This window comes from Haliaeetus albicilla, chromosome 3 (assembly GCF_947461875.1).
Source record: "Haliaeetus albicilla chromosome 3, bHalAlb1.1, whole genome shotgun sequence".
Taxonomy (NCBI): domain Eukaryota; kingdom Metazoa; phylum Chordata; class Aves; order Accipitriformes; family Accipitridae; genus Haliaeetus; species Haliaeetus albicilla.
Genome location: NC_091485.1, coordinates 76,650,079 through 76,671,816, shown reverse-complemented (window position 1 = coordinate 76,671,816; position 21,738 = coordinate 76,650,079). Strand labels below are relative to the sequence as shown.

The 21,738-nt window shown below is 68.1% G+C and overlaps 3 protein-coding genes across 4 annotated transcripts; 1 reads left to right on the top strand and 2 right to left on the bottom strand.

Annotated features, from left to right (window-relative positions):
• Window positions 1-326: 326 nt before the first annotated feature.
• On the top strand, window positions 327-10,364 carry LOC138684853 (alanine aminotransferase 1-like). 2 transcript variants are annotated; one of them, XM_069780208.1, is made up of 12 exons: window positions 327-419; window positions 3,373-3,592; window positions 5,041-5,130; window positions 5,247-5,355; window positions 5,445-5,575; window positions 6,627-6,870; window positions 7,598-7,677; window positions 7,764-7,900; window positions 8,633-8,807; window positions 9,136-9,291; window positions 9,554-9,666; window positions 9,971-10,364. In XM_069780208.1, exons 2-12 carry the CDS (start codon window positions 3,392-3,394, stop codon window positions 10,059-10,061), a joined length of 1,527 nt encoding a protein of 508 aa, XP_069636309.1. In that variant the 5' UTR covers window positions 327-419; window positions 3,373-3,391; the 3' UTR covers window positions 10,062-10,364. The 2 variants fall into 2 exon arrangements, with proteins under 2 accessions (XP_069636309.1, XP_069636308.1); XM_069780207.1 differs by lacking the exon at window positions 327-419 and having other exon boundaries at window positions 3,377-3,592.
• A 161-nt stretch (window positions 10,365-10,525) lies between these two features.
• LOC138684855 (alanine aminotransferase 1-like) lies at window positions 10,526-15,440 on the bottom strand. Its single transcript, XM_069780211.1, has 10 exons — window positions 15,302-15,440; window positions 15,047-15,155; window positions 14,067-14,200; window positions 13,735-13,978; window positions 13,570-13,649; window positions 13,358-13,494; window positions 13,109-13,280; window positions 12,488-12,643; window positions 11,738-11,850; window positions 10,526-10,689 (listed from the first exon to the last, which is right to left on the bottom strand). The coding sequence occupies exons 1-10, from the start codon at window positions 15,428-15,430 to the stop codon at window positions 10,599-10,601; spliced, it is 1,365 nt and encodes a 454-aa protein (XP_069636312.1). The 5' UTR covers window positions 15,431-15,440; the 3' UTR covers window positions 10,526-10,598.
• Window positions 15,441-17,334: 1,894 nt separating this feature from the next.
• Window positions 17,335-21,298, bottom strand: LOC138684651 (uncharacterized). The gene is made up of 12 exons (XM_069778640.1): window positions 21,218-21,298; window positions 20,978-21,073; window positions 20,578-20,863; window positions 20,328-20,488; window positions 19,953-20,238; window positions 19,658-19,869; window positions 19,073-19,427; window positions 18,830-18,990; window positions 18,467-18,752; window positions 18,223-18,383; window positions 17,856-18,141; window positions 17,335-17,754 (listed from the first exon to the last, which is right to left on the bottom strand). Exons 1-12 carry the CDS (start codon window positions 21,225-21,227, stop codon window positions 17,601-17,603), a joined length of 2,454 nt encoding a protein of 817 aa, XP_069634741.1. The 5' UTR covers window positions 21,228-21,298; the 3' UTR covers window positions 17,335-17,600.
• Window positions 21,299-21,738: the final 440 nt, after the last annotated feature.

Below are 21,738 nucleotides of genomic sequence, written 5' to 3'. Positions count from 1 at the left end.
GCGGGGACGCGGCGTCACCGAACCGCGGTAAAAATAGCCCCGTCCTTGCGCGTGTCCCCCCCCGCCTCGCTTCCCCGTCCACCGCCAGGGTCTGTGGGCGCGGGCAGGGCGTGGGCAGGGCGTGGTGCTGCCTGTGAGGGTGTGGCTTTGCCCACCCCCCCTCCACTTACCCCCGCTATGGGTCAAGCTCTAAGTCACCCCGCCGCCCCACGGCGCTGCGCCCCACGGCGTTGCGTTGGGTTAGGGGCAGGCAGGGCAGGGCGGCGCGGTTATATTTAGGGAGCTGGCAGGCAGCTGCTCGCAAAGGTCAGGCCGCGGCGGTGACACCCCGGGGGCTCGCGTCCCGTGTGTCCCCCCCACAACCCTGCCCCACAGCATATCTCCCCCCCACACACCCCAACCCTGCCCCACAGACAAAGGTGAGCCGCCGCCGTGGGGCCGGTGTCGCCCGCTGTGGGGTACGGGGATGGAGGGGGGTGTTATGGGGGGGAGGGGGGTGTGTTTCGGCCCCACGGCGCTATGGGGCTGGTGGGGGTGATCTTGGCAGCGCTGCCCCACCTTGTGTGGGGCTGATAAGGGCGCGCGCTGCCCCACGCCCATGGGTTTGCGGGGGGGATGACGACGACGGACCTCGGGGCGGCAGTGGGGGGAGCGGGGTGCGACCCACAGCAGCCTGGAAGGGGGTGTGTGTGGGGCTGGGACCCACGGCGGTGCTGGAGGGAGTGTGTGGGGCTGGGACCCACGGCGGTGCTGGAGGGAATTGTGTGGGGCTGGGATCCACAGCAGCCTGAAAGGGAGCATGTGGGGCTGGGACCCACGGCACTGCTGGAGGACATATGTGGGGCTGGGACCCACGGCAGTGCTGGAGGGAATGTGTGGGGCTGCGACCCACGGCAGCCTCGAAGGGAGCGTGTGGGGCTGGGACCCACGGCAGTGCTGGAGGATATATGTGGGGCTGGGACCCACAGCAGCCTGGAGGGGAACATGTGGGTCTGGGACCCACGGCAGTGCTGGAGGGAATGTGTGGGGCTGCGACCCACGGCAGCCTCGAAGGGAGCGTGTGGGGCTGGGACCCACGGCAGTGCTGGAGGATATATGTGGGGCTGGGACCCACAGCAGCCTGGAGGGGAACATGTGGGTCTGGGACCCACGGCAGTGCTGGAGGGAATGTGTGGGGCTGCGACCCACGGCAGCCTCGAAGGGAGCGTGTGGGGCTGGGACCCACGGCAGTGCTGGAGGACATATGTGGGGCTGGGACCTACGGCAGCCTGGAGGGGAACATGTGGGTCTGGGACCCACGGCAGTGCTGGAGGGAATGTGTGGGGCTGCGACCCACGGCAGCCTCGAAGGGAGCGTGTGGGGCTGGGACCCACGGCAGTGCTGGAGGACATATGTGGGGCTGGGACCTACGGCAGCCTGGAAGGAAGCATGTGGGGCTGGGACCCACGGTAGCGCAGATGGGAGCGTGTGGGGCTGAGACCCACGGCAGCCTAGATGGGAGCGTGTGGGTCTGGGACCTATGGCACTGCTGGAGGACACATGTGGGGCTGGGACCCACGGCAGCCTGGAGGGGAACATGTGGGTCTGGGACCCACAGCACTGCTGGAGGGAACGTGTGGGGCTGGGACCCACGGCACTCGGGGGAGGGAATGTGTGGGGCACCCCACGGGTGAAGGACGCTGCGGGGGTGAGGGATGCCCCACGGGGAGGGGGTTCGCTGCGGGGCACCCCATAGCCGGGGGTGTCTATGGGGCACCCCACGGCCAAACGGTTTCCCCTCCCACCGGAGCAGCCGCAGCCAATCGGCTCCGGGCGGGCGGGGCCAACGCCGGCCGTTCCGCGCCTTTGATTGGCTGCGGGAGGGGAGGGGCGGGGCTGGCGCGGGGTGGCCGTTGCGGGCGGTAGGGGGAGCTGCGGGGGCCGGGGGGGCCATGAAGCAGCGCGGGTCCGTGGGGGGGGGGGGCTATGGGGCAGGGGGGGTCTATGGGGCAGGGAGGGGTCTATGGGGCAGGGGGGGTCCCGTGGCCCCCCCCCGTGGGAGCCGTGTGCGTGTTGTGTCCCCCCCCCCCCGTCAGTTGCCCCCCCCCCCCGGGGGTCCCAGCCCCCCCCCCCCGTGGCCCGCTGTGGGTCCCCCCCCCCCGGCCCCACTGTCCCCGTGTCCCCCTCCCGGTGTCCCCACGACCCCCCGCGGCATCATGCCCCCCGCGCCCCCCCCAATGTCCCCATGTCCCAGTGTCCCCACGTCACCCACGTCCCGTGTCCCCCGTGTCCCTCATGTCCCCCAGTTCCCCCAGTTCCGTCCCCCGTGTCCCCTCTGTCCCCATTTCCCACGTCCCCCCATATCTCATGTCCCGTACCCCCCGTGTGTCCCATGTCCCCTGTGTCCCATGTCCCCCCGTGTCCCCCTGTCCCCCATGTCCGTGTCCCCCATGTCCCCAGTGTCCCTTTGTCCCCGTGTCCCCCATTTTCCATGTCCCCCCCATGTCTCATGTCCCATGTCCCCTGTATCCCCGTGTCCCCCATGTCCCCCAGATCCCCCCCACGTCCCCGTGTCCCCCCTTTCCCACGGCCCCGTGTCCCCCCATGTCCCCCCGTGTCCCCCATATCCCCGTGTCCCCCATGTCCCCTGTCCCCCCACATGCCCCGTGTCCCCCGTGTCCCATGTCCCGTGTCCCCCCATGTCCCCCACGTCCCCCCGTGTCCCCGTGTCCCCCCCGTCCCCTGTGTCCCCCGTGTCCCATGTCCCGTGTCCCCCATATCCCGTGTCCCCCCACATCCCCTGTGTCCCCCGTGTCCCCCCATATCCCCGTGTCCCCCATATCCCCGTGTCCCCCATGTCCCGTGTCCCCCCGTGTCCCCCGTGTCCCCCATGTCCCGTGTCCCCCATATCCCGTGTCCCCCCACATCCCCTGTGTCCCCCGTGTCCCATGTCCCGTGTCCCCCCACATCCCCCGTGTCCCCCGTGTCCCATATCCCGTGTCCCCCCATGTCCCCCACGTCCCCCGTGTCCCCCCATGTCCCGTGTTCCCCCATGTCCCCCCGTGTCCCCTATGTCCCGTGTCTCCCCCGTGTCCCCACGTCCGCGCCCGTGGGGCAGGACCCGCCGTGGACACACACCCCCCCACACGGGGGGGTGTCCCTGTCCCCGTCCCCGTCCCGGGGGGGTCACAACCGCGGGCACTGCCGGTGCCCGTTGCCCGGGGCGGTGCCGGGGGGGGGGGGGGGGGGGTGTTGGTCTGTCCGTCCGTCCGTCCGTCTGTCCGGTACCGGTGTCCCCGGGGCGGGGACAGACGGACAGAGCGGGGGGGGTGGGTTTTTTGTTTTTTTTTTTTTGGGGGGGGGCCCGATGCTGAGGGCTCTGCGGCCCCGCAGGCTCCCGACCGGGCGGGCGATGGCGGCGGCGGCGGCGGCGGCGGGATCGGGAACATCGGGAACATCAACCTCGGGAACATGCTCGGGATCGGGCCCCGGGGGGGGCCGGGGGCCGGTGCTGACCCCCACCACCATGAACCCGGCGGTGCGGCGGGTGGAATACGCCGTGCGGGGACCCATCGTCACCCGCGCCCTGCAGCTGGAGAGCGACCTGCGGCAGGTACACCCCCCCCCCCAGAAAAAAATTAAAAAATTGGGGGGACACCCCCTGACCCACCCACCCACCAAACCCGGGGTGACCCCCCCAGGGTGCAGGATTAGTCCCTCCTCCTTGTCCCCCGTCCCCCCCCGTGTCCCTGGGCACCATCCCACTGGGACTGAGTGGGTGCCATGGGGGGGTCCCGTGGGTGGGATTGGGGGGGTCCCAGCACCCAGTCCCCCCCCCCCGCCCCCCCAGCACCCACCCCCGTGCCAGCCCTGCCTCACCCCGGCACTCCCTGTCCCTGGCACCCAGCCCTGGGCATGGGGCACCCTTGGGTGCTGGTTGGGGTGGGGGGGGGAGCTGAGGGCGGGGGGGGGTGACAAAGGGTGACGGGGGTGGCGGGGGCAGAGTCCGGTCTCTCGCGGAGGTGGCCAAAGTCCGGGGCTGGGCAAGAGGTGGCCGACGGCCACCCCGGGGCTGGGGACGTCCCCGTGGGCCGGGGTGAAGGGGGGGGGACGCACACTGTGTCCCCGGCTGTCCCCATGTCGCAGCTGCCAACCTCCCCCCCAACCCCCCCAGGATAGGGGACGTGGGGGGTGATGGCAGGACCGGGGGGTCGCCCCACTGCTGGTGACACCCCCCCCACCCCAGCGGTGTCTTCCCCGGGGGGGGATTCTGGCCCCTGTCCCTGTCCCTGTCTCTCTGTGTCCCCCCCCGTCCCTGTCCCCATGGCTGTCCCTGTCTGTCCCAATCCCTGACTCTGTCCCAATCCCTGTCCTTGACCCCATCCCTGTCCCCATCCCTGTCCCTGTGTCTATCCTAATCCCTGTCCCCATCCTTGTCCCTGTCCTTGAATCCATCCCTATCCCCGTCCCTGTCCCTATCCCCGTCCCAATCCCTGTCCCCTGTCCCTGTCCCTGTCCCCAATCCCTGTCCCCAATCCCTGTCCCGATGGCTGTCCCTGTCCCCATCCGTGTCCTTGACCCCATCCCTGTCCCCATCCCTGTCCCTGTGTCTATCCCAATCCCTGTCCCCATCCTTGTCCCTGTCCTTGAACCCATCCCTATCCCTGTCCCTGTCCCAATCCCTGTCCCCTGTCCCTGTGTCTGTCCCCAATCCCCGTCCCCAATCCCTGTCCCCATCCCTGTCCCGATGGCTGTCCCAGTCCCCAACCTTTTTCCCTGTCCCCATCCGTGTCCTTGAACCCATCCCTGTCCCCATCCCCGTCCCTGTGTCTGTCCCCATCCCTGTCCCCATCCCTGTTCCCGTCCTTGTTCCCAGTCCCCAACCTTTTTCCCCGTCCCCCTCCGTGTCCTTGAACCCATCCCCATCCCCGTCCCCATCCCTGTTGCCATCCCCGTCCCTGTGTCTGTCCCCAATCCCTGTCCCCATCCCAGTCCCCATCCCTGTCCTTGAACCCGTCCCCATCCCGGTCCCCGTCCCTGACCCGGTCCCTGTCCCCCCAGGGCGTCCCCAAACCCTTCACCGAGGTCATCAAGGCGAACATCGGTGACGCCCAGGCCATGGGGCAGAAACCCATCACCTTCCTGCGACAGGTACCGGGCTGGGGGGGGGACGGGACACAGACGACGGACCGGGACACCCATCCGGGAGGGCACCGGGGTGTCCGGAGCTGAGCCGTGTGTGTCCCCCCCCATTGTCCCCCCCAAAGGTGACCGCCCTGTGCCTGTACCCGGCGCTGTTGGCCGAACCCTCCATCCCCGAAGACGCCAAGGATCGGGCCCGCCGGTTGCTGGCAGCCTGCGGCGGGCAGAGCGCCGGTGAGTGCCCGGTCTTTGGGGGGGGGGACACAGGGACACTCACGACACCTCCGTGTCACCCCCCCACCGTGTCCCCCCCCCACCCCCAGGTGCCTACAGCGCCAGCCCCGGCATCGAGCTGGTGCGGCGAGACGTGGCGCGATTCCTCCAGCGCCGCGACGGCGTCCCCGCCAAACCCCAGGACATCTTCCTCTCCACCGGGGCCAGCGATGCCATCGTGGTACGGGGTGGGGGACGCGTCGGACATCCATCAATGTCACACGGTGTCCCCCCCCCCTCACCGGGCTGGGTGCCACCCGTCGGCCGTTCCCACGGCGGGCACCCACAAAGGGATCTTTGTGCCGGGTTTGGCACCGGCCCCGGCGCGGGCGGTTGCCAAGGTGGGGGTGGCGGCACCGGGGGGGGACGATGTGTCCCCCTGCCGTCCCCACGCCTCCCTGGGGGTCCGTGCCAGCGCCCTGCCACACTCGGCACCGCTGCGGCCGGGCTCTTCCTGCGCCGTCCCCTGGCCCCGTGATGTCCCCTGCCCCACGCGGTCCCCACGCCGTCCTGCTGTCCCCATCCCCACGACGTCCTTGTCCCCTCACTCTCCCCATCCCCACGACGTCCTTGTCCCCTCACTCTCCCCCTGCCCACACCATCCTGTCCCCATCATTGTCCCCATGACGTCTCTAGCCCCACGTTGTCCCCCTGCCCACGCCATCCTGTCCCCATCATTGTCCCCATCCCCATGACCTCCCTAGCCCCATACCATGCCCATGCCCACACCATCCTGTCCCCACGCTGTTCCCATGCCCACACCATCCTGTCCCCATCACTTCTCTAGCCCCACTGTCCCCACGCCCACACCATCCTTGTCCCCTCACCGTCCCCATGCCCACACCAACCATGTCCCCACACTGTCCCCACAACCTCCAGCCTCTCATTGTCCCCATGCCCACACCATCCTGTCCCATCATTGTCCCCATGGCATGTCTAGCCCCACGCTGTCCCCATGCCCACACCATCCTGTCCCTTCATCATCCCCACGCCCACACCATCCTTGTCCCCTCATTGTCCCCATGCCCACACCAACCATGTCCCCACACCGTCCCCATGCCCTCTAGCCCCACACCGTCCCCATGCCCACACCATCCCATCCCCATGCCCACACCACCCTTGTCCCCTCGCCGTCCCCACACCAACCACGTCCCCGCGCCACCCCCGCGCCCTCTAGCCCCTCCGCGTCCGCCCCGCCACCCCCAGACCCACGCGTCCCCTTCTCCCCTCAGAGCATCCTGAAGCTGCTGGTGTCGGGATCGGGGGGGTCGCGGACGGGGGTGCTGATCCCCATCCCGCAGTACCCCCTCTACTCGGCGGCCATCGCCGAGCTCAGCGCCGTGCAGCTCAACTACTACCTGGACGAGGAGCGGTGCTGGGCGCTGGACGTGGCCGAGCTGCGGCGGGCGCTGGCTGAGGGACGCCAGCGCTGCTGTCCCCGCGTCCTCTGCGTCATCAACCCTGGGAACCCCACCGGTAAGCTGGGGTGAGGGGGGGGCGGCGCTGGGTCAGGATGGGACCCCGCGGCTGGGATAACCAGGGCTGGGCTGGGACCCCCGGGCTGGGAGCTGGGACCCCCAGGGCTGGAGTGGGAGCCCAAGACTGGACTGGGACCCCCAGAGCTGGAGCTGGGACATCCAGAGCTGGGCTGGGACCCCCAGGATTCGACTGGGACCCCAAGACTGGACTGAGACCCCCAGGGCTGGAGCTGGGACCTCAAAGCTGGGACCCCCACAACTGGACTGGGACCCTAGGGCTGGAGCTGAGACCCCCAGGGCTGGGCTGGGAGCCCAAGACTGGAGCTGGGACCCCAGAGCTGGGACCCCCAGGGCTGGACTGGCACCCCAGGGCTGGGACAACTGGGGCTGCATTGGGACCATGGGACTGGGCTGGGACCCCCAGGGTTCGACTGGGACCCCAAGACTGGACTGGGACCCCTGGGCTGGACTGGGACCCCTGGCCTGGGACCCTGTGGCTGGATTGGGACCCCAAGCTTGGACTGGGACCCCCCAATACCCTGCTGGTACCAGGGCTGAGCCTCCCAATGCCCTACCAGTCCCAGTGCTGGGGCTGGGACCCCCAGTGCTCTACTGGTACTGGCATTGGGACCATGACCCCCAAAACCCAACCAGTACTGGGGCTGGGACCCCCCCCCCCAAGTGCCAGCACCACGATGTCCCCTGACGCCGTGTACCCCCCCCAGGACAGGTACAGAGCCGGCAGTGCATCGAGGACGTCATCAAGTTCGCCTTCGAGGAGAAGCTCTTCCTCATGGCTGACGAGGTGAGCGGGACCCACGGGGTGCCCCCCCATCCCCAGGGGGACCCCGGCATCCAGGTTGACACCCCACCACCCCTCCCCGCGCCCAGGTGTACCAGGACAACGTCTACGCCGAGGGCTCAGCTTTCCACTCCTTCAAGAAGGTGCTGTTCGAGATGGGGCCACCCTACTCCGAGGTGGTGGAGCTGGCCTCCTTCCACTCCATCTCCAAGGGCTTCATGGGCGAGTGAGTCCCACCACCCGGCTCATCCCGGCCACTGTCACCCCAGGGGCGGGTGGACGTGGTTCCGCAGGTCCTAGGGATGCCACAGACCTGGGATAGGGATGGAGGTGACTTGGCCCGTGTGTCCAAGGGTAGGGATGGAGATGCCACCAGCTTGTGGACGCCATGGGTTCGGGATGGGTGTGCCACCACCCCATGGTTCCCCAGGGTGGAGATGGTGATGCCACAGCCCGGTGGGTCCCGGGAGGGCAGACGGTGATGCCATGGCCCCGTGGGTCCTCGGCATGGGGATGGGGACGCTCCAACCCTACGGATCCCTTGGGGTGGAGGTGATGCTGCCACGACCCCGTGGGGACAATGTGACACAGCTCTGTGGGTCTCAGAGGATGTAGATGCCACAGCCTGGTGAATCCTTGTCTCTGGGTTCCCATCATGGACCTCCTCCATTTGTGGGTCCCTCTGTAGGTTCTTCTCCATGTGTTGTCATCACAGACCCCCATCCGTGGGTCCCTCTCTGTAGGTTGCTGTCTGTGGGTCCCCACCCGTGGGTCCCCATCCAGGGCTCCTCCTCCATCGGTCACCATCCATTGCTCCCTATCCACGGGTCCCAACTCATGGGTGCTCACCTGTGGGTCCTTTCCGGGGGGTCTCCATCCATGAGCTCCCGCTCACGTGTCCCCGCGTCCCCCACCCTGTGGGTCGCGGTTGGTGTCGCCACGGGCCGTGTCGTGCCAGGTGCGGGTTCCGCAGCGGGTACGTGGAGGTGGTGAACATGGACCCCGAGGTGCAGCAGCAGTTGGCCAAGCTGGTGTCTGTGCGGCTGTGCCCACCCGTGCCCGGGCAGATCGTCCTGGATGCCGTCGTTGACCCACCGCAGCCTGGGGATCCTTCATATGAGCTCTTCATCACTGTGAGGGATGGGGTGGGGATGGGATGGGGATGGAGATGGGGTTGGGGATCGGATGGGGATGGAGATGGGGTTGGGGATGGGATGGGGATGGCCATGGGCATGGGATGGGATGGAGATGGGGATGGGATGGAGACGAGATGGAGATGGGGATGGGGTTGGGGATGGGATGGGGATGGAGATGGTGCTGGAGATGGAGATGACCATGGGCATGGGATGGGATGGAGATGGAGGTAGGGATGAAGATGGGATGGTGATGGAGATGGAGATGACCATGGGCATGGGATGGGATGGGGATGGGAAGATGTTCCCAGCCTGGCTGTCCCGGCAGGAGAAGCAGGAGGTGCTCAGCGCCCTGGCACACAAGGCCCGGCTCACCCAGGAGATCTTCAACAAGACGCCGGGCATCCGCTGCAACCCCGTGCAGGGTGCCATGTACTCCTTCCCCCGCATCGAGCTGCCGCCCCGCGCTCTGGCTGCCGCCGAGGTGCCATGGGGCTGGGGGCAGGATCCGTCCTGGGGGCTGTGGGGCTGGGTTGGGATCAGTCCTGGGGGCTGTGGGGCTGAGCAGGATGAGTCCCAGGTGCCTTAGGGCTGGGCGGGATCAGTTTTGGCCAACATGGGGCTGGGCAGGATGAGTCCCAGGCAGTGATCGAGGCCCTTTGTGATACGTGGGGCTGAACCCTGCCCCATCCATGGGTCTGAGGTCCACGGCAGCGCGTGGTGCTGAGCCCTGCCCCGTCCCGCAGGCGCAGGGTCAGGCCCCCGACATGTTCTTCTGCATGAAGCTGCTGGAGGAGACGGGCATCTGCGTGGTGCCGGGCAGCGGGTTCGGGCAGCGGGAAGGCACCTTCCACTTTCGGTGGGTGTCCGTGGGGGGACAGGGATTGGGTCGGGGCTGGAGGTGGGGGGTCGCAGGTGGAGGAAGGGTTGGGGTCCCACCATGGGGCTGGATCTCCACCCCGAGACCCCTGTCCCCACTTGGGGGGTGGTAGGGGAGGTGGGTGCAAGGTCTGGGGAGGGTACGGGGAGAAGGGGGGGACTTGGGTGCCCAATGGGTTGGGTGTAGGGTGGTGAGGGGCAGAGATGGGGGTAGGGGGTTCAGAGGGATGCTGTGGGGGTGTCCCCCCACCCAGCCCTGGTACCAGCGCCCCCCCGTCCCCCAGGATGACCATCTTGCCACCCACCGAGAAGCTGCAGGTCCTGCTGGAGAAGCTCAGCAGCTTCTATGCCAAGTTCGTCAAGGAGTACTCCTAATGCCGGCGTCAACCCCCCCCCTCCAGACCCCGGCACCCCCCCACCAGCACCAGTAACCCCACACTCCCCGCTGGGCCCCGGGTGCCGCGGGCTGGGACCCTGCCCTGGCTGGTCTCAGTGGTCTTCAAGTGCCTTCAACCTCTTTGTGCCTTTTTTTTGGGGGGGACACACACGAGGGCACCCCGTGTCCCGGGGCTGGGCACCCCCTGCTGTCCCTGTGTCGCCTGGGGGGGGATGACACAGGGACGGCGGGCAGGGCTGGCTCTCCCCTCGGAAACCCCACTAATAAAAGGGTAGTGACCACCCGGGTTGACCTGTGCATCGTCTACGACCGGGCACCCATGGGTGCCCCCCCCTCCACCCCATCAGCACCCAACCCAGTTGGGCTGAGACCCCCCCTGCACTCGTGACACGGGTCCCTTGGGGGTCTCGGTGGGGTTGGGGGGGGGCAAAGGGAGGCGCGGTGTGATCTGTGGGGGCTTTAATGGGGTTGGTGGGGGTGAGGGGGGGACACACGGGGCCGGGGTCGCCCCCGCGTCAGGAGAAGTCTCGCAGGAAGGCGGCGTGGAAGCGAGTGAGGGCAAGCAGCACCCGCTCCAGCGTCTCGGCCGGCAGCAGCAGCGACAGCCTGGGGGGGCCGTGGGGGGGCCGTGGGACCCCCTCCACCCAGCCCTGTTCTCCCTCAACCACCACCCGGTGTCCAAACCCAGTGGTCCCCACCTCCTCCTGCTCCCCAGCCCCACCATTGGTGACATCCCCGTGTTCCAACTTCAACTGGCCCCCCCCAAAATCCAACTGCCCCAACCAGCCCCCAACACCCAACCCCAAAATCCAAACCAATCTTCCAACCCCAACCGGCCCCCAACACCCAAATCCTAACATCCCAAACCCAACACCCAACCCCAAACACCCAACCTCAAAACCCAACTCAATCCTGACATCCCAACCCCAACCAGACCCAGCCTTCTCCAAACCCCAGCCCCAACCAGACCCCAAACCCCCAACCCCAAAACCCAACCCAATCTCCCAACCCACCCCCAACACCCAAATGCTGACATCCCAACACCCAAACCAAACCCCAGACCCTCAACACCCAACCGCCCAACCCAAACCAGTCCCTCCGCACCAAACCCCACTGCCCAGTGCCAACCAGCCCCAACCTCCCAACCCCAACCAGCCCCCAAACACCCAACCCCAACCTCCCAGCTCCAACCAGCCCCAACACCCAGTCCTGACCTCCCAGCCCCAACCAGCCCCCAAATGTCCAACCCCAACCTCCCAGTGCCAACCAGTCCCCAACCTCCCAGCCCCAACCAGCCAACACCCAAGCCCCCAGCCCCAACACCCAACACCAACCAACTCCAACCCCCCCAGCCCCAACCAGCCCCCAACCCCAACCTCCCTGTGCCAACCAACCCCAACCAACCCCCATCCCCAGACTTCCAGCCCCACCCAGACCCCCACCGCCCACCCCACCAGTCCCCAGCATCTCCCGGCACCCCAACTGCCCAACACAAACCATCTCCCCCTGCCCCCCCACGAGCCCCCAGCACTGCCCACCCTCCACCCAGCCCCAAAACATCAACCCCAAGCGCCATCCCACCACCCTCCCCACACGTCCTGTAATTCAACCCACCCACCCACCCCAGCACCCCGACCCCCCCCCCCTCAGGTACCCCAGGTGGTGGGTGCCCTCCGGCTGCCCAAACTGGCTCCCCGGGGCCAGCGCGATCCCCGTCGCCTCCCGCAGCTTCTGGCAGAAGAAGACATCGGGCTCCAGGCCCAGCGCCTGCGGGAGAAGGGATGGGATGGTCACCCTGCGCCATGGGGGGGACCCTGTCCCCGGGGCGTCCCGCGTCCCCCATGCCACAGGGTGCCCTGTGCTCCCAGGGTGTCCCATCTCCCCAAGATGCTCCATACTCCCATGGTGTCCCACGTCCCTGGGATGGCTCCTGTCCCCAGCATGCCCTGTACTCCCATGGTGTCCCATCTCCCAGGGTGTCCCATCACCCCAGGGTGCCCTGTACTCCCATGGTGTCCCATCTCCCCAAGATGCTCCATACTCTCGTGGTGTGCCATGTCCCTGGGATGGCTCCTGTCCCCAGCATGCCCCATGCTCCAGCATGTCCCACATGCCCAGGATGTCCCCTGTCCCCAGGATGCCCTGTACTCCCATGGTGTCTTATCTGCCAGGGTGTCCCATCACCCCAGGATGCCCTGTACTCCCATGGTGTCCCATCTCCCATGGTGTCCCATCACCCCAGGATGCCCCATGTCCCTGGGATGCTCTGCACTCCCACGGCGTCCCATCTTCCACGCCGTCCCACCTCCCTGGGATGGCTCCCGTGCCCAGCGTGCCCCTCTCCCCGGGCACCCTGCACCCCTGGGGTCCCCCCTCCCCACCTCCCCATCCCCCGGGCACTCACCTGGGCCCGGCGCAGGGCACGGGGTGGGAGCTGGATGCAGGGGAAGGCGCGGGCACCACCCTGCACGGGATGGCAGCAGATGCCGGGGACCCGGCCCAGCACCTCCTGCACCCGGCGGGCGTTGCGGGCCAGGTCGTGGTGCAGCACCTGCCTGTGCTGGGGTGGGATTGGGGGGCGGCTGAGCTGGAGGGTTGGGTGGGATTGGGACGGGGATGGGATGGGATGAGGATGGAGGCATGGATGGGGATGGGATGGAGACAGGGATAAGGATGAAGGCATGGATGAGGGTGAGGATGGGGATGAGATGGGGATGGAGGCATGGATGAGATGGGGATGCGGAAGGAGACATGGATGGGATGGGATGGAATGAGGATGGAGACATGGATGGGCTGAGGATAGGGATGGAGATATGGATGGGATGAGGATGGGGATGGAGATGTGGATAGGATGAGGATGGGGATGGAGACGTGGATGGGATGAGATGGGGTGGGGTGGAGGCATGGATGAGATGGGGATGGGATGAGGATGGAGACATGGATGACAATGGGATGGAGACATGAATGGGGATCGGGATGTGATGGATATGATGGGCTGGGTTGGAGCACATGCACCATCTCCCACCTCCTCCAGAGCCTGCTGGATGGGATCCCCCTCATCCGGCGGGTCCATGAGGAGGTCGAGCAGGATCCGTCCCAGGACGCAGGGCCGGGGGATGGACTGTGCCAACTGGAAGGGCAGCGCGACGCCCTCCTCCACGTTCACCAGCTCCAGGAACCCTGCGCGGAAACCACTCCTGGGGGGACACGGAGCTGCTCCTCATCCCACCCCCCACGGCGTGGCCGCCCTTCTCCCGGCGCTGCCGGCACTCACTCGCCGGCAACGCTTTTGGAGAGGGAATAGAAGGAGACGAGCTGGACGGTGGAGGCGAGCGGGGCACCTATCTCCCACAGCACCCGCTTGAAGGAGAGGAAGGGGCGGCCAGGGAGGAAGGCTCGTTCCTGCTGCACCTGCGGCACCCAGCGCTCAGGGGAAGCCGGGGTGGGGGGCACGGACACCCCCCTCCAGCCCAAACCGGCACCCACCTCGTCCGCCAGCAGCAGGAGGTTTTCCTCGGCCGCCAGACGGATGATGTCCTCCATGTTCTGCCGGCTCAGCACATGCCCTGATGGGGGGACCCCACTCGTTTTCCCCCCCCCGGTTGGGGAAACTGAGGCACGGCACCACCATACCCCCCCCTAAAAACTCACCCGTGGGGTCTCCGGGGTTGACGACGCAGAGCACCTTGGGGCGGCATCTCGCCCTCGCCCGCCGCAGCGCCCGTCGCACCGTCTCGCCGTCCACCCCCCAGCCCCGCTCCTCGGCCAGCGGGTACGGCACGGCCACGGCCCCCGCCAACCCCACCGCGGCCCGGTGGAGCGGGGGGCCCGGCACCGGCACCAGCACCCCCGTCGGCTGCGCCGCCGCTTCGTCCACCACCAGCGACACCACAAACTGGGGTGGGGATGGGGATGAACCGGGGGGAGCACGGTATGGGACCCCCCCTCCCCAAAGCCCCCCGTTACTGGCGATGGGGGCTCACCGGGAGGATGCTGGCGGTGCCGCTGCAGAGGACGACGTTGCGGGGGTGGCAGGGGACGCCGCCATCGCGACGCTCGAGGAAACGGGCGACCCTGGTCGGGACCCCCAGTGCCCGGTGCTGGTGGTTGTAGCCCCCTGGGGACAGGGACGGGACCGCTCCCGAGCACCCCGAATCCCGCGGGGGGGGGAGTCTCCTGATGACACCCCCCCCTCCCTTGATAGCCTCACTGGGAAGGGGAAACCTCATGGGGGTGGTATGGGGCACCCCATGGTGTTGAGCACCCCACGGGCTCTGGGGGGGGACCCTATGGGACTGGGCACCCCATGGGCTCTGGGGGGACACCCTATGGGACCAGGCACCCCATAGCTCACGCAGGCACCCCATGGGCTCTGGGGGGGCACCCTATGGGACCAGGCACCCCATAGGCTCTGGGGGGGCACCCTATGGGACCGGGCACCCCACGGGCTCTGGGGGGGGGGACCCTATGGGACCAGGCACCCCATAGCTCACGCAGGCACCCCATGGGCTCTGGGGGGGCACCCTATGGGACCAGGCACCCCACGGGCTCTGGGGGGGGGGACCCTATGGGACCAGGCACCCCATAGCTCACGCAGGCACCCCATGGGCTCTGGGGGGGCACCCTATGGGACTGGGCACCCCACGGGCTCTGGGGGGGGGACCCTATGGGACCAGGCACCCCATAGGCTCTGGGGGGGCACCCTATGGGACTGGGCACCCCACGGGCTCTGGGGGGGCACCCTATGGGACCAGGCACCCCATACCTCATACAGGCACCCCACGGGCTCTGGGGGGGCACCCGACAAGCCATGCCAGCCACGCATGCTGGCCACCCCATGGGACCCCCCCCGTGAGCCCCCCTATAAGCCATACCAAGGCTAACACCAAGCTCCCCATGCGCTGGCGAGGGGCGCCCCGCACCAAAGCTGCCGGGCAACCCCGCGAGCCGTGCCGGATCCTACCGATGTTGCCGGCGTCCATCTCCCGTAGGATGCTCCGTGCCCGGTGCCGGGCAGCCTCGGGCACGGCGGGGCTGCCCAACAGCTCGGGGCAGGCGCAAGCGGCCACGACCTGGGGGGACGGGGAGTGGGGATGAGCCCGGCCACCCCAGGGGACCGAAGCCTTTTTGGGGACACACACCCACCCCACACGACACGGTGGCAGGCCGGCGGTGACCGCCGACACCGGTGACCAGCGACACCGGTGACCGCCGGTACCTGACGCAGGACGGCCACTGGGCTCCGTCCCACGGCGTGAGCGTCGTCGCTGCCGCAGTCCTCGGGGACGGTGGGCACCGGCGTGGGCGGCCCCGATGTCCCCGACGGTGACCCTTCTGCCGCGGCCATGGCCGTCCTCGCGGGGGAATGGCGGGGGGTGGTGACGGGGCGGGTAATTGGGAGGGTAAAGGGGTGGGTAATTGGGAGGGTAATGGGGCGGGTAACGGGGTGGGTAACTGGGAGGGCAAGGGAACGGGTAATTGGGAGGGTATTTGGGAGGGTAAGGGGGTGGGTAACTGGGATGGTAATGAGGTGGGTATTTGGGAGAGTAATGGGATGGGTAACAGAGAGGGTAATTGGGAGGGTATTTGGGATTGTAACGAGGCAGGTAATTGGGAGGGTAATTGTGAGGGTATTGGGAGGGTAAGGGGGTGGGTAACTGGGAGGGTAACAGGGCAGGTAATTGGGGGGGGTAATGGGGCGGGCATTTGGGAGGATAATTGGGAGGGTAAGGGGGTGGGTAACTGGGAGGGTAACGGGATGGGTAATTGGGAGGGTATTTGGGAGGGTAACGGGGCGGGTAATTAGGAGGGCATTTGGGAGGGTAAGGGGACAGGTATTTGGGAAGGTAATGGGGTGGGTAATGGGGCAGGTAATTGGGAAGGTAACAGGGTGGGTAACTGGGAGGGCATTTGGGAGGGTAACGGGGCAGGTAATTGGGAGGGTACAGGGGTGGGTATTTGTGAGAGTATTTGGGAGGGTATTTGGGTGGGTAACAGAGTGCATAAGGGGGCAGGTAATGGGGTGGGTGGACAGACATCAGTCCCGGCCCCCCCCGTGCCCCAAGTCACCCACGCTACGTGGCAGGAGTCAGGCACGGCGGGGGGGGGGACGATGACACATACAGACGGCCAGGACCCTGCCCACCCCGGGCATCCCGTACTGCCACGCACCGCCGAGCCCCTCACCATTAACCCACATCCCCCCCCCAGCCCGCAGGTCCTGCTCCGGCCCCAGCCACGGTGGCGGTTGGCACCTCGGGGGGCACCGGCCGCCCCCCGCCATCTCCAGTGACCCCCCCAGCAGCCGGCACGGGCCACCCTCCCCGCCGCAGCCCCTGATGGAGCAGGTTGCCACCATCGAGGATGTGGTGGCCCAGGTGAGAGCCCCGCGGGACCCATGGGGTCCCTGCGGCCACCCAGAGCCCCATGGGGACCCACAGACACCCGTGGCCACCCAGAGCCCCACAGACACCAGTGGTCCCAGAGCCCTACTGGTCCCCATGGTCACCCACAGACCCAGAACCTCGTGGGTCCCAGAGCCCCCCGGCCACCCACCCAGACCCCGTGTCCCCACAAGGGACGGATCCTACCCTGGGGTCCCTGCTCTGTTGGGGTACCCTGGGATGCTCTGTGGTGCCTCCCCCCTCCTCCAACCCCCACAGCCATGTCCCCTGGGATTTTGGGGGGGGGACACAGCGGACAGTGACCCCGCTGAGCCAGCTCCTGTCCCCGAAGGTGAGGACAAGCCCTTCACCGAGGTCACCCGCTGCCATTTGGGGGACGCGGTGGCCACCAGCCCCTCATCTTCCTCCGGCAGGTAACGGGGAGCCCCGTGGCTGCCTGCACTTGGGGGGGTGCCCCACAGCTGGATGCCCCCCCCCCATAACCATGGGGCCGTCGAGCATCAATCCAGGCACCACCAAACCAGATGTGGGGCACAGCTGGATCCATGACCCTCAGCACCCTCCCAGCACCCTGGGGATGGGTGCATGGGGGCAGATCCGGACCCTGGGGGTCCCCCGGGGTGTCGGGGGGGGGGTTGTGACTGCGGTGGGTGCCTGGATTCCCGCAGGTGGGTGCTGAGCGGCGTGCGGGTCGGATCCTGAGGGACCTGCAGAGCGGCAGCCCTGATACGGTGAGGATGGGCATGCCGTGGGGGGAAGCCAGCCCTATGGATGGGGAGTGGGGCATGGCGGGGGGGGGGGTTGTCAGATCCGGTGACACCAGATCTGTCCCCAGGGGTGTGCAAGCTGGAGTACGTCACCGACACCGTGACCGAAAAGGTGTCCCTGGAGCAAAGGGACAGTGGCATCCCCAGTGACCGCCCGCCGCGTCGTCCCACGTGCTGGTGGAGCCCAAGGAAAAGCAGAAACAGGAGCTGGAGGCCACGGCAGAGTTTATACGGAGCTCCCGGCTGAGCCCTGCCGTGGGGTGGCTTTGGGACACGGCTTCAGTCCCCTTGTCCCGGTGGGGAGGGGACATGAAGACGTCGCCATCCCCCCACCCCCCGAGACCCCTCAGAATTCGGGGAAGACGCTGTAGACCTCAACCTCGCAGAGAGCCAGCTGCTCCTCCCGGCCGGGGATGGTGATGGAGACGTAGCGACCCGGCAGCCCCTGGCAGCAGATGGTGCTGAGCGAACCGGGGCCGGCATCCGTGATGGTGCCGCAGCTGCCGGGGAGGGAGAGACAGGGCTCAGGACACGGTAGCACCGCTGGGGTGGTGATTGCCGCCCCCCCCCCCCCCCCCAAACCCCCACGTTTTCGGCTCACACGGGGTTGTCCCTGCTGCGCCTGGCCGGCGCGTCGCCGACGTGGACCTGCGCTCCCCGCAGCCGCTCCCAGCAGCAATCCTGCCGGTTCTTCACCACCACGGCCGCCACGGCGCGGCGCCCGCCCAGGTCCACGCTCCACCACGGCTCCCGCTCTCGCCGCGTGTGGCTACAGGAGCCGTGTTGCCAGACGCCGTCCCGGTTCCCGTCCACCGCCTTGGATGCGACGCCGAAACCGTTGGAGGTGGAGGATTGCGTCGCCCGCTGCTCCCGCGCCACGTTGGGGGCTACAAACACCGCAGGGTGGGTGGGTGGGGGGGGGGGGCCTGGGGTGCCGGGGGTGGGATGCGGATCTGCCGGCGGCTCACCTCCAGGCAGCGGGGCGCAGCCTTGCTGGATCACCTCCACCTCGCACAGCACCAGCGCGTCCTCCCGGCCGGGGATGAGGATGGAGACGTAGCGACCGCGAAGCCCGTGGCAGCAGACGGTGCTGAGCGAACCGGGGCCGGCGTCCGTAATGATGCCGCAGCTGCCAGGAGAGGAGGGAGGAGGAGGATGAGCCGGCACGGTCCCGGTGGGGGTCTTGGCGGCGGTGATGGGTCTGGGGCTCACACGGGGTTGCGCCGGCCGCGGTCGACCAGGGAGTTGCCGACGTGGATCTCGGCACCCTTCAGCCTCTCCCAGCAGCAGTCGTGGCGGTTCTTCACCACCACGGCGTAGACGGCGTGCCGGCGGCCGAGATCTACACGCCACCACGGCTCCGGCTCCTCAGTGGTGTGGGCGCAGGAGCCGTGCTCCCAGTTGCTGTCCCGGTTCCCATCGACGGCGTTGGCAGCACCGCTGCCGGCATCCAGCACGGAGGACTGGGTGGCCGGGCGGCCCAGTGCCACGTTCTGGGCTGCGGGGATGGCCGGGCTGGGGCTGCTGTGCCCCCCAAAACACCCCCCTGGTCCCCCCCCGCCCCAGTCCACTCACCCCCAGGCAGTGCGGCACAGCCCTGCTCCACCACCTCCACCTCACACAGGCTCAGCCGCTCCTCCCGGCCGGGGATGGTGACGGTGACGTATCGGCCACGCAGCCCGTGGCAGCAGACGGTGCTGGTGGAGCCGGGGCTGGTGTCCGTGATGGTGCCGCAGCTGCAGGGACGGGGATGGGGGGGTGAGGGTGGGCAAGCGCCGAAGCAGCCGTGCACTGCGGGGCCAGCGCGGCGGCACTCACATGGGGTTATTGGTGCCGTGGCCAGCGAGGGAGTCCCCGACATGGACGCGGGCGCCTTTTAGCCGGTGCCAGCAGCAGTCCAGGCGGTTCCTCACCACCACGGCCTCCACAGCGCGGCGCCGACCCAGGTCCACCGTCCACCACGGCTCCGGCTCCCTCTCGGTTTGAGAGCAGGAGCCGTGCCGCCAGTTACCATCCCCGTTCCCATCCACAGCATTCACGGCACTGCCGGCCCGGCCGGCTGTGGAGGACTGTGCCGCCGGGCGCCGCAAGGCCAGGTTTTGGGCTGGGGGATGCCATGGGATGGTGACACCAGCTCCGGCTGCTTGCTGCCAGCGGTGACCCGTGGCCAGGCATCACCCCATGGGCACAGAGCTGGCGCTGGGGTCTGTCCTCCACCAGTCCCTCCAGGAACCCTCATGCCGCGTCCCGGCACACCGGTGTGCCACCAGCTCGGCGACACGTGTGACATCCCCATCCCCAACCCTGGGACCCTCACAGCCCCCCCCCTCCCCCCAGTTTCTCCTGGCGCTGTAGGGACCAGATCATCTCTGGGGGGGCTCGGGGAGGTCAGCGTTCGCTGACGGCCATCCGGCACGTGCTGGCTCCCTGCCGGGGGGGTCTTTTGGTCCTTACCGCCGGGCGGGGGGAAGCAGCTCTGCGCCGTCACCTCCACTTCACAGAGGACGAGGAAATCCTCCCGGCCGGGGATGATGACGGAGATGTAGCGACCCGGCAGCCCATTGCAGCAGACGGTGGTGGTGGAGCCGGGACCGGTCTCCAAGATGGCCCCGCAGCTGCCGGGAGAGAACCGTCGTGGCTACGGCCAGCAGGAGAGTCCCGTGCCGGGGTGGGAGACCTCGCCGGAGACCCCACTCACACAGGGTTGTGCTTGCCGTGGTCAGCCAGGGAGTCCCCGACGTGGACCTGAGCACCAAGGAGGCTCTCCCAGCAGCAGTCGCGGCGGTTGGTGATGGTGACGGCGTAGACAGCGTGCCGGCGACCCAGATCTACACGCCACCATGGCTCCAGCTCCATCTCGGTGTGGGCGCAGGAGCCGCGCTCCCAGTCGGCATCGCCGTTCCCGTCCACGGCGTTGGCAGCCAGGCTGATGGCGTTCAGCGTGGATGACTGGGCGACGGGGCGACCCCGCGCCACGTCGAGGGCTGGAATTGCCGGAGGGAGCGTGGCACGAGGCTGCTGTCTCTGGCTGTTGCCCTGCTGGCCCCCTGCGGCCCCACTGGGACCCCCTCACCTCCGGGCAGGGGGAGGCAGCCCTGCAGCACCACCTCCACCTCGCACAGCACCAGCGTGTCCTCCCGGCCAGGGATGAGGATGGAGACGTAGCGACCCGGCAGCCCCTGGCAGCAGATGGTGCTGAGCGAACCGGGGCCGGCGTCCGTGATGGTGCCGCAGCTGCCGGGGAGGAAGAGATGGGGCTCAGGAGACGGCGGCACCACTGGGGTAGTGATTCCCCCCCCCAAACCCCCACGTTTTCGGCTCACACGGGGTTGTCCCTGCCACGCTCGGCCGGCGCGTCGCCGATGTGGACCTGCGCTCCCCGCAGCCGCTCCCAGCAGCAATCCTGCCGGTTCTTCACCACCACAGCCGCCACGGCGCGGCGCCCGCCCAGGTCCACGCTCCACCACGGCTCCCGCTCTCGCCGCGTGTGGCTACAGGAGCCGTGTTGCCAGATGCCGTCCCGGTTCCCGTCCACCGCGTTGACGGCGATGCTGATGTTGGGGAAGACGGACGACTGGCTGGCTGGGCGCCCCAGCGCCGCGTTATAAGCTGCCGAGGAGGGGGTCAGCCCATCAATGGGGTGTCCCGGCGAGGCTCCGTCCCACCGGGAGCGACTTCATGGATGCTCCCACCGGCGAGGAAGGGCAAAGGGTTGGGACTCACCAGCCGGCGGGAGGAGGCAGCCCTGGGCAGCTGCATCCTGCACCAGGACCTCACCGAGCAGCAGCAGAGCCCAAGGCAGGGCTGTGGCATTGGGGGCTGCAGAGGAAGGGGGACCGCGGTGGGTCGGGGACCACCCTGAGCCCCGGGGAGAGGGTCCCACCACAGGGAGAGGGTCCCAGCCCCCTCTCCAGGCGTACCCCGAGCCCACCGGCTCCCATGGGTCTCACCGTCGGCGCTTACCACGAGACATGCTGGTGAGGGAAGGCTGGAGGGTCTCCGCCAGACCCTCAGTGATGATCCGGCTACTGGTGTACCCTCGCCACCTCCCTACTCCGGGAAAACCTAAAGGGAAGAGGATGAGGAGGGAAGATCTGGCGCCGTGGCTAGCTGGGGTTTCCTTTGGGTCTGGCGGAGGAGGAGGAGGAGGGATGGAGGAGGCTGAGCGGCGCCGGTGTCTCTCAGGGATGGCATGGGCTCGGCACCCAGCTCCACCGGTTAATGTTTAAAAAGCTTTTGGCAACACGGTTGGGTGCCGCTTGCGGCGTGACCTTCCCCAACCGCAGACGACACCGTGCCAGGGAGGGACGGCGCGTCCCATGGGAGCCCAGCGCCGGGAGGAAACTGGGGCGTGAAGTTCTCCAGTTGGAAACCAGTTTCCACCCCAGCCCTGCCAGGACGGTTTCAGTTGTCCGAGAGCTGACGGTGGCGAAAACCAAACTGGTTTTTGGCGGTGGAGAGGGAAAGGGCTTCATCCTCCCTGG